The 12,419-nt window shown below is 31.7% G+C and overlaps 1 protein-coding gene across 2 annotated transcripts in view; it reads left to right on the plus strand.

Annotated features, from left to right (window-relative positions):
* Positions 1-6,297, plus strand: part of LOC127155509 (guanine nucleotide exchange factor VAV3) — a 107,772-nt gene extending 101,475 nt beyond the window's left edge. For both annotated transcript variants that reach the window (XM_051097753.1, XM_051097752.1), the window contains one exon: positions 267-6,297. In XM_051097753.1, coding sequence (XP_050953710.1) covers positions 267-311 — 45 coding nt within the window. In that variant the 3' untranslated portion in view covers positions 312-6,297. The remainder of the gene's footprint in view (positions 1-266) is intronic.
* Positions 6,298-12,419: the final 6,122 nt, after the last annotated feature.

The raw sequence follows: 12,419 nt of genomic DNA on the forward strand, positions 1-12,419 counted from the left end.
GCACCATTTCATTCGCTCCGTCTTCCTCCCTCACCGATTTGGCGGTTCAAAGAAAAACAGCTCTGTCATACTTTCCTGCTGGATATTATTGCTCAGGCCCGTGTGCAGCCACTGGAAGCGTTTAAACAATCCGCCCTCCTCCCCTCCTCTTGCGGCAGGCGCATCCTCAAGGTTATCCAGGCAATGAAGTGACGCAAATCCTCTGTAATACCCCCCGTAACCTTCTCTTCTAATCACTCATTCCTTCTGTTCTGTCTCATCCACAGGTGGGCTGGTTCCCCTCCACGTACGTAGAAGAAGGCGAGGAGTGAACGGCTCAGCGACCGCGCACAAGAGAAAGGAAACGGAGGGAAAAAAGACGAATTGGCCGGTGCTCCCGCTCTCTGTCTTGTTTGTCTATCCTGGAGGACGTGCATGGGGTTTGATGGATGAAGGACTGTCTCTCAGGGAGCAGATTATCAAACACAACCCCAGACGGCATCTTAAAAGACCCTTCCGGGCGCCCGGATGGAGCGTCGCCGGAGAATCCGGGCCTGAGATGGAGCGCGAGGATACGCCGTGAGCTATTTCAGTGTTGTCTGCTCATGGGGAAACATGTTTGTCCTGACCTTGCCTGAGTCCTCCTTACCTGCACTATTATTGATGACGCCCCCCTCCCCGTGTCTGCGCTACCCCGGAGGTGTTCTCACACACGACCCACGATCCCACCCAGCTATTCATCTCCGATTAAGATCACAGCTTCCTGCCATGTAGACTGGGGTAATTGATTGCTGTCTCTTCCCTGTTTCTATCCTACGAAATCTCTCTTATTTTCAGATTTCCACTTAAAAGGAAGGACCGCTTGTTTTGTGCGTCGCACGCTTATCTCCAGAGATGTATTGTGGGCTTGTCACGCCCTGTTTATCTGATTTGCACGCTACCGCATCGTCGGGGAGATGCGCAGCGAGACGTTGACAGGAAACAAAAGGGATCGCGGTGACAGGCCTGTAAACAGCTTTTTCAGCAGGGGCCCACGGCCCCGAAAGCATCGTGTCACCCCATCCAGAAGGGATCCTGCTAGATAGCGCAGGAAGTGCCTTCTCAATCAACTAATGAGGGGGATTTACTCACATTTGCAAGAAGAATTGACACATTGAAAAACAATGAGACAAATAATTCTGTTTGAAAAACACCAGTGGATCAGAAGCCTTGAATGTCTCTCATGATTTGCAAAACTAGTGGTCGACCGATATGAGTCTGTATCCGATATCTAAATTGTCAGAAATCAATATATATATTTATATATATATATGTATATATATATATATATATATAAAAATAGCTAAGTTAATGTGAATTTATTTTGTAGTGTACTAAATTTAAAAAATTGAATTAAAATCGAATTAATTTTTAAACTGAAAAATTCTAATATTATAAATTAAATATTATAATATTAATTTATAAAAAATAATAAAAATTATATATATATATATATATATATATAATTTGTATTATTTTTATAAGTGTGTGTATGTATATATATATATATATATATGTATATATAGTTACAGTGTTACTTTAATATAAATTTATTTATAATATAATTTTATTTAAAAAAAATAATATTCTAAATTAAATATTACAATATTATTAATTTATATAATTTAATAAAAATTAATACTAATTGTAAGATTTTAATGTTATTTAAACTCATCAAAGTTACATTTATTTGATAGAAAAATACAGAAAAAACAGTATTATTATGAAATATTATTGCCATTTAAAAGAACACTTTTCTATTTTAATATACTTATTAATATAATTTATTTCTGTGATGAAAAGCTGAATTTTTTCAGCCATTACTGCAATCTTCAGTTTCACATGACCCTTCAGAAATCATTCTAATATGCTGATTTATTATGAATGTTGGAAACAGTTGTGCTGCTTAATATTTTTTTGGAAACTGTGATACTTTTTTAGGATGCTTTGATGATTAAAAAATGAAAAAGAACAGCATTTAACAGCATTTAATTTTAACACATCCTCACTGAACAAAAGTATTACTTTCTTTCAAAGAAAGAAAGGAAACATTTATTGACTCCAAACTTTGAACAGTAGTGTATATTGTTACAAAAGATTTCTATTTTAAATAAGTGCTGTTATTTGTAATGTTTTATTCATCAAAGAATCCTGAAAAAGTATCACAGGTTCCAAAAATAAATTAAAGTAGCTAAACTGTTTCCAACACTGATAATAAAGAGGCATATGAGAATGATTTCTGACACTGAAGACTGGAATAATGATTATGAAAATTCAGCTTTGCATCACAGGAATAAATTCTATTTAAAGTATATTAAAATAGATAACCATTATTTTAAATCGCAATAATATTTCACAATATTACTGTTTTTTTCTGTATTTTTAATCAAATAAATGCAGCCTTAATGAGTAGAAAAGACATTAAAAAAAATCTGATCCCAAACATACATTTTGTACAACTTTTTTTTTTGGCAGATATCGGTTGATTAGTTCACCACTAGTGTGCACTAAAAGAAATTCTTGGCCACGAGTCTGTTAAGTCATTTCTTCATTGCAACTAAATATGGCATTGTTCTGTGCTGCTGGATGGGATATTGGCTTTGTTTTCACTTCCTGCTGCATTCCCCTTTGGGACTCATTCTTACAAGATGTGGAGGCTATACCTGTTTGCAGCTACATGTACATCTGCGTGCAATCCGAACTGGCTCTAAACTGTGAAGAAATGAAGTTTTCAGTGCGTTTAGACTGTGTTGAGGTGATCGGAGAAAGGTCACATCGGGAAACAGTCAAAGGCACTAGTTAGTCTCAAATGGTTAGATAAAAGTGCACTCACAAAGGAATATTTATTTATTTGTGATCTAAGAAAAGACTTTGACAGGAAAAGACATTCAAAGGAATGACTGAAAAGCTTCAAGCCAGTAGTGAACAGAAATACACTCCTATGTGCCTATAAAGCAGTCCGATGTAAAGCGACTCCATTTATAACTGGCTGTTCTTTCTTCACATTATGCTTTGATTGAACACGAAGATGGATCTTTTAAGCATTTTACTTTTGTGTCTTCCCAAAGAGCTATATGATGTATTGGAAAATCTTCAGGAGTTGTCACGTGAACGAGAATTGTTTTTGTTTTTCATTCCTGTAAAATGAGAAAATATATGTAGAGTAAAAAAAGGTAAATATTTATTGATTTATAGGTCTTTATCTGTGTTAAAATGAATTTAAAATGTGAATAAGGTATTGATCAGTCGTCTCATTGTGTGATCTCTGTCTCAATGTAGCACAGTGTAACACCACTAAGTGGCAGCAGCATTACCAGGTGCTTTTTTCTATTCATTCTCATCTTCATCAAAAAGCTTATAGTTACTCCTTCTTTATCATTGCATTGTCCCAGTCATTAAAATGCTGCCTTAGTCCAGGAAAATTTGTATTTATGGGTTAAAAGATGCATTTTTAAAAGATGTATTATTGTCTCATTTAGGAAAACAGTTTAACAAATTATTTAATTTATTTCTTCACAAAATATGAGTTTGACAGACATATTGGCATACAAATATTTCAGTCAGAAATTAATGGGTATGCTTTTTCACTTCAACAGTTAAATGTTTTTTATAAATATATAGACTTGTAATTCCGACTTCTTTCTCAGAACTATAAAATACTACGATTTGTAAAAAAAATATTACGGATTTTTCAAAGTGGCAGATTCGTAGGAATTCATACAAAGAACCACACTTGACCCCGCCCTAATCAACCTTGCTCATACAAATTTGCGAAAAATGCAATTTGTGAAAAATCGTATGCATTTTACGAGGTGGCAAATTTGTAAAAATTCGTACAAAGGACCACACCTAAACTTACTCGTACGAGTGAGGTTGTACGAATTTGTGCAAAATAGCCACCTTGTAAAATACATACGAATTTGACGCGAAATACCGTTATTTTTCTCTGAATTGTGAGATAAAAACACAATTGCGAGGAAAAAATGTCAAATTGTGAGAAATAATAAACTTGAAATTCTGACTTTTTTTCTCAGAATTGTGAGTATATCTTAAATTTTCATATGAGCTTAATCATACACATTTGTGAAAAATACGGTTTGTGAAAAATTCTACATATTTTTTACGAGGTGGCAAATTCGTAGGAATTTGTACGAAGGACCACACCTAACCCCGTCTCTAAACTTAACCATCACAGTAATCGTATAAAATCGTACGAGTGACGTTGTACGAATTTGTGCAAATTAGCCACCTCGTAAAATACATACGAATTGGACGTGAGATAGCGTTATTTATTAGCGCAATTCTGACTTTTTTTTTCAGAACTGTGAGTACAATTTATACAACCCCACTCGTACAAATTTGTGAAAAATACATTAGTGAAAAATCGTATGTATTTTACGAGGTGACAAATTCGTAAAAATTCATACAGAGGACCACACCTAACCCGCCCTGAAATCGGGTTGTACGAATTTGTATGAATTAGCCATCTTGTAAAATACGTACAAATTCGCTGTGAGATAGCGTTGTTTTTTTTCAGTATTGTGATAAAAAAAACCTCACAGTTGCAAGTAAAAAAAGTCAGAATTGCAAGTTTGTATCAATTCTAAGAAAAACAGTCAGAATTGCGAATTTATATCAGTTTTGAGAAAAATGTGAAAATTGCGAGTTTGTATCTTGCAATTCTAAAAATTAATAATTCTGACTTTTTCTCGCAATTGCGAGTTTATATAGTGTCAAAATTGTAAGCTTGTATCAATTCTGAGAAAAAAAATTAGGATTGTGAGTTTATATCAGTTCTGAGAAAAAAAGTGAAAATTGTGAGTTTATATCTCGCAATTCTGAGAAATAATAAACTCGCAATTCTGACTTTATCACTCGCAAAAAGTCATAATTGTGAGTTTGTATCATGGAACTTTTGGGAAAAAAAAGGTGAGAATTGCAAGATAGTCACGTAAAAAAAAAATATTTAGTCGCAAAAATGGACTTCTATACATTTTTCATTCATTTTTTTTTTATATCACTCTTATTTTTTCTCACTCTTATTTTTATTTTTGTTTTCATGTTAATTTTAAAGTTTGACATTTTCTTTTTTTTAATGTCTTTATTATTATTTTTTATTTCAGTTCAAGTTTTAATTTTAGTTATATTAACCCTGTTCAAAAGTGCATTAAAAACAAAATCATTACAATAGCTTTCACCATGATCCAATCAGCAAATCCGTCCTCAAAGTTTCCCTCTTAATAACTTGTGCACACTCAACACTGAATTAAAGGCAGCATAAGGCCCAGTGATATTTAATGATTCAGTATTTTCCTGTGATGCTATATCAGTTCTTTCCTCTCTGAGAGGAAGCGGTGTTATGTCACAGAGGATTGGGACAGATTAACTTCTCATTAGGAAAATCACATTTACCAGCTGTTTATGGCACCGTCTCTACCTCTCCCTCCCTTTATTTATAAAGGTTAAAGGTCGGTTTTAGCATTGCCGCTTTTTTCTCATTCGGGCATCGACTGAAAGAGGATTTCTGGTCTGGCACCGAAATCTGGGGCGAAATCCGCGCCCGAGGCAGATTATGGTCTTCTCCTGGGTGCGCGGTTCCCTACACTCTAACTGCGAGCGGTAGAATTGGTTTTCTGAGCTTTCTCACCGGTAATCTGTTCCCACTCCTCTTTCCCCAGAGATGAACCCTGACAGGACGGATTTAACAGGCTTCCACACATCGTTATATATTTACATACAGCAGACTCTGTTTCGACACAGAGTCGTGGGCCACTAATCACCCGGCGATCTCTAACCTCGAAGGAAAGGGATTTCTGCCTCGATTTTCTCTCGCGCACGATGCTTTCTCCACTCGCACCTTCATAATCATCTTCTCCACTCTTAATGTCTTTCGAACTTTTTTATGTAATGCTGAGGCCGTACAAATTAAGCCAAGAAATATTTGCAGAGTCGTGTCTTAACCCGCACTGTTTTTTAATTAATATTTTGTTGTGTAATAATTGCATTCCTGGCATTCTGGGGCTATTAAATGAGCAAAAAGCCATATTTATGTAAGCAACCTTGAGTAACAGAAAGCTGGTACTCTGAGGGCTCATGGGTAATGATCTGTTGTCCACTCAAGCCAAAGACAAGCCTGGCCGCCATGGAAACGGCCGCAGTGGCCTAACCTGTAGCAGTGCAATCCGAGTGTCCTGCAGCGCCACCTAGCTGCTGTATCACACTTCAACTGTATATATGTATATGAAGTTACAATAAAATGTATATTGCTTCTTTTTGCAAGTTGTCTTTTGTGTCTGGTTTTGTGTGTTGAGTGAGATGCCGTGCAAATGGTTGGTTAATTGGACTAATCAAATGATGAAAATAGAGTCAAAGTGACAATTTAACTCAAAACAGCAGGAATTGGGGAAAGAAGTGTCCAATGGTTACCCTTAAATATTCACTATTATTTAGAGCAATATAACAAATTATTTGCCTAAAAAGTTCAAATCTAAATTATTTTTCACTTTAATTCTAACATAGAACCTGCATGTGGGAGCAGTGTTATTTTAGTATTATTTATACACTATTATAATGGTTTTATTTGTATTAGTTTTAGTTTTTATTTATTTTAAAGTTTTTTTTTTTTTCAATATCAAATTTTAATTTAGCTTAGGTGTTTTATCTCACATACATTTTATTTCAGCCTTATTTTAATTAACAAAATTATTATTTCAAAGTAGCTTAGATTTCCATTTTTCAGTATAATTTTAGATTTTTTTTTTTTTTTTTTTTTTTTTTTTTTTGTAATTTTTAGTCTTAGTTTTCGTTCAGTTTTAGTTTTTATTTATTTTAAAGTTTTTTTTTTTCCCAATATTAGTTTTTTTTTATTTAGTTTAGGTTTAGGTGTTTTATTTACAGTAATATACATTTTATTTTATTTCAGCTTTATTTCAATTAACAAAATTGTTTTTTAATAGTTTTAGTTTTATTAAATGATATGGTATTTTAAAGTAGTTTTAATTTTTACTTTTCAGTATAATTCGATTTTTTTAAGTAATTCTTTTATCAATCATTTGTTGATTTTTTTTAAATCTTACTATTTAGATTTAATTTATTTCTGTTTCAGTCTTAGTTTTTTATTTATTTCAAAGGGTTTTTCAATATCAAATTTTCATTTAGTTTAGGTGTTTTATCTGATATACATTTTATTTTATTTCTGCTTTATTTCAATTAACAAAATTATTATTTAAAAGTAGCTTTAATTTCACTTTTTAGTATAATTTTAGTTTCTTTTTTTAGTAATTTTATGTTATTTTGTCAGTCTTTTATTGATTTGTTTTTAATCTTACCATTTAGGTTTAAATTATTTCTATTTCAGTCTTAGTTTTATTTCAGTTTTATTTTTTCTAAAATCAAATTGTCATTTAGTTTAGGTGTTTTATCGAATATACATTTTATTTTATTTCAATTAACAAAATTATTTCAAAGTAGCTTTAATTTTCATTTTTTTAGTATTTTTTTGTTCTTTTGGCAATCATTTAATGATTTGTTTTTAAATCCTACTATTTAGGTTTAATTTATTTCTATTTCAGTCTTTTTTTCTTCATTTTTTAATATAAAACTTTCATACCGTTTTATTTAATATACATTTTATTTTATTTCAGCTTTATTTCAATTAACAAAATTATTATTTAAAAGTAGCTTTAATTTCACTTTTTAATATAATTTCTTTTTTTTAGTAATTTATGTTCTTTTGTCAGTCTTTTATTAATTTGTTTTTAATCTTACTATTTAGGTTTAAATTATTTCTATTTCCGTCTTAGTTTTATTTAAGTTTGTTTTTATTTATTTTAAAGTTTCATTTTTTCTAAAATCTAATTTTCATTTACTTTAGGTGTTTTATCTAATATAATTTTTTATTTCAACTTTATTTCAATTCAAATAATTTCAAAGCAGCTTTAATTTTTACTTTTTTTAGTAATTTTATGTTCTTTTGGCAATTTAATGATTTGTTTTTAATTCTTTAATTATTAGTTTTTTTCTTCATTTTTTTCAATATCAAATTTTCATTCAGTTTAATATAGATTTTATTTTATTTCACCTTTTTTCAATTAACAAAAATGTTTTTAATAGTTTTAATTTTATTGGATAAAAAAACGCATTGGATTTTCTAGTTTTAGTGTGTCGTTTATAAACTAATCATAATTTTTACTAACTTCTAACTAAACAATTTTTATTAATATTCTGAATTAGCATTTTCATTATAATTCTAGATTGTTAGTAATTTTATGTACTTTTATCATGTTTTATCAGCTTTATTTTAGCTTGAATTAGTTGCTGCATCACATTTTCCTTCAGTGTTTTTTTTTTTTAACTAATGTTTTTATTTTTTATTTTATATTTGTATATTTTAAATAACAATCAGGTGTTCTAGTAGTTTAAGTTTCATTAAATGATAACCCTGAATTGGAGTTCTAGGTTAGTTTTAGGTACTGCAACAACAGAACATATGCGTCTTTTCTCAAGGTTGGCAGACTTAGGGATTCATGTATGCGGCTGGAGAGACAACTAAGTTGCTGTCAACTTTTATATTCATCTAGAAGAGTGTACGTGTAAAATCGAGATTAAAACAGTGCCAGTCCCCATCTGTTTGAGCTTATGAGGAGAACACATTCTGAGGAAGACGATGGGGTCATTCGACTGGTGATGAGGCGTTCGAGGTGTCTACTGAGACTCAATCTATCGCCTCAAAGCAACGTCTGCCTGTCCCACCAGCAAAAGAAAGCTTGCGCAGATGAGGATTGATTTACAGAAAAGTCATGACTGCGGCAGAAGTCCCGAGCCCCCTTATCCCCTCTCCCGGCTCCTGAGGTAAACACTCATTTGCTAGTATAAACCAGACTCATCCGTGAAAGCCTAGAACTAAAGCAAGACGTGTTAAACCACATCAAAAGTGACATCTGCAAAACAAACCGGTTTTATAAATCTGCCTCCATCCAGATGAAACCATATCTGACATTTAACGAAACGCACTCTGTTTTTGTGTTTTTCTCATATCGAGTGAGCCGCACCTTTGCCCTTCTTGGTATTTTGATTATTATACAGCAATCTGCGGAGGATATTGTTTTTAATAATGGAGCGCTGGTAAAAGCTCATAGTATTTGCTTTTTGCCCATAGTGGTTGGTAGACGTCGCCGTGAAGATCCATGTTGGGCAGCGTTTGCGGCGGTGGCCATCTGGGAGCCGTCCGCCGAAAAGGCAGCTGACGTGTAAATATCAAGCCCTGCGCCCCACATCCACACACCCGCACACAGTTCCCTGATGCTTTCAAAGCGACGTCACTGATCTGAATGCTGTCTTCCATCCGGAGCCATTTCAGAAAAATACAACGACCCCTAAATTGCATACAATCACTGCTGTAGACAAAAAAGTAGTGTGGGATTTACTTTAAAGCAATTTTCACTCAGAAATGGAATAGAAATTGGAGTATAAAAAATTAAATAGTGTTTTCTTGTCAAATGAACTCTACAGTGTACTGCTACTACAGTGTATCACAGAGCTCTTACTTTGTTATTTTATGATCATTCTTTTCCTCATAGAATGGTTGGGACACTATTATTGTGCACTTTTTTGTTCACATTCACTAGTGCGTTGATGATAGGTGTGATGACCAATGAGGTTTGTTTGCAGTTGTTTATTCTCCGCCTTTTTTCCTTATATGGTGTGTACTCTGTCAGCATTCTTGTGATTCACTTTTTGTGATGAGTAAGTCGCAATGATTTAGAGGGACATGAATTAATATTATGAAATATATTTAATAATTTAATTATTATTTAATTTAATTAATTTAATAATAATTAATAAGTGAGATATTTATTCCAAATGATTTTATATAAGTGATAATTCATCGCATTTTAACATAATAATAATAATTTATTTTGTGATATTGTACCATTTTGTATAATGTTTTTTTTTGGCAATAAATATACAGAGAATAACAGAACAAAACAAAAAAATCAGTTTCAGTCTTCATCCTAAAGATTTTTTTTTTTTTAAATGTTAATTTTATGGGCTCAAACATTTATTGTACTTGTATTTCAGTATATCAGTTTGGACCTCTAAATAAATTGATGTGTATAATAATAATAAAAGTAATAATAATAATAATAATAATAATAATAATAATAATAAAAACACATGTCTTTTATATATAATAAATCTATAATAAACATCTAATAATCCGTTAAGAAAAAATATTTATTTTTTAATTTTTAAAATTTTATTTTTTAATTTTGTTTTATTTTATGGAGGATGGGCTCAATTGAATTGTACATTTTCCTCAGTTTGTGCCTCTAAATAAAACTAAAGTGTTTCTTGTATAATAATAATAATAATAATAATAATAATAATAATAATAAACATGTCTTATATATATCTATAATAAATAAATATTTAACAAATCCTAATTTAAAAAAAAAAAATGTTTATTTTATGTGGGATGGCCATTTTTTGTACTTATATTAAAAAAAAAAAAAAAAAAAAAAAAAAAAGAAACATCAGTTTGTGCCTCTAAATAAAACTTACATAATAGTAGTAAAAAAAACAAAAACAAAACACAGCTTTTAAATATAATAAATATCTAATAAATCCTAAAGAATTTTTTTTATTAAATTTTATTTTAAGTTTCTTACATAATAATAAAAACCCACTCCTTTTATATATAATAAACATACAATAAATACTAAAGAAAAAGTTTTTTTTTATTTTAGTTTTTAGTTTTTTTTTTAATTATTATTTTAATGGGGGACTTTATTGTACTTGTGTTAAAAAATTATCAGTCAGCAATTAAAAATAAATATTGCACAAAATTGAATTGTATATTTACCTTAGGTTGGACCTCTAAATAAAACTGAAGTGTTTCTTATATAATAATAATAATAATAATAATAATAATAATAAACACATTTTATATATAATAAATCTATAACAAATAAATATCTAATAATTCCTATGGGTAATGGTCTCAAACATAGAATAAATAGAATATATTTTCTAATAAAATAAAATATATATTGCACAAAACTGAATTGTATATTTTTTCTTATATAATAATCATTAATCACAAGGACACATATTTTGCATATAATAAATCAATAATAAATACATATACAATAAATAAAACTCTTTCTTATATAAAATAAGAAAAATACATTTTATTCATTTATGTTTTTGTCTAACGGTTCAATAAACTTTTCCATTGTCATGCTTTACATTTGTAACGCTTTGCAGTCTGTCTCAAGATTTACTGTATTCCAACATGACCCAAGCACAAATATAACTGCATGGGATTGTAATAAACCCTGAGGTCCCCGGGATGCATTTAATACCACACCCTCTGAGCTGAGCAACACATACTCGTGGACTTCCAGCATGATAGAATTCATCAGAATCCATCACCAGCAGATCTTCGCCATCACTCGCTGCGTATCGCACACCGACAGAGTCTCGCATCTATCCGGCACTTGAACCCGATAAGATAAGACCATCTCTGCAGTTTTTTTTAAAGGAAACTGCTGTCTGCAGCGAGCAGAATCTTGCCAGTGATCTGCTGAAGCTCTCAGCGGAGGGATGTGCCATCTCTCACCCTGCCTTTTACAATGTCTAGTTTTCACGTATCAGCTGGTGAGAAAAGAGATGCTTTCAGTCTGTTCTGCTACCGGATCCTGACATGTGTTGCACTGCAGAGTCCAGGAAATCTGATTCAAAACAAAGATATCGACTCGTAAATAACATTTACAGGCCTTTTAAGTCCATTTCAAATATTTTTTCCTTGTCTAATATCTTTTCACTCAAAAATAACCAAAAGAGGCCTTTTCATGATTATATAAATATACACACACAACTGTTCTATGATTTGACATCCTTATTCATTAGCCAATAAACATTACGGATCTATACCTAGTGATATAAATGCTTTTAACCCTGAGGTTGTTGTAGGCATCCCGATCAAGTTTTGTGAGGATTATGAGATGGGAAAGATGCTCGTTTCTATTTGGTTCCTGAAGAACCAGACGCTCCGGCTCTGTCAAATCCCTCGCGCTCTTCCCGAATGCCTCCAGGTATATTCCACTTTCATTTGTCATCCAGAAATATGATGGCATCAGCTATTCTCTTCAACTCCACAGAGAGAGTTTTTCATAACACTGCTGCAAGACATTGACAATAAAAAATCCACCAATCACCTCTGGAGACCTGTGAAGTCATTGTGGCCTAGGTAAGCAGATTTACATTTGGATGTTTTTAATTAAATACCAGGGCTGGGTGGTAAAACGGTAACGATAATTATCACGATTTAATTTTCCTTGATAAAACGATAACAAGAATTCTATAAATGTTCAATGAAATGTTTACGCGCCAAAAAT

Source organism: Labeo rohita, chromosome 24 (genome assembly GCF_022985175.1).
Source record: "Labeo rohita strain BAU-BD-2019 chromosome 24, IGBB_LRoh.1.0, whole genome shotgun sequence".
In the NCBI taxonomy this organism is placed as follows: Eukaryota; Metazoa; Chordata; class Actinopteri; order Cypriniformes; family Cyprinidae; genus Labeo; species Labeo rohita.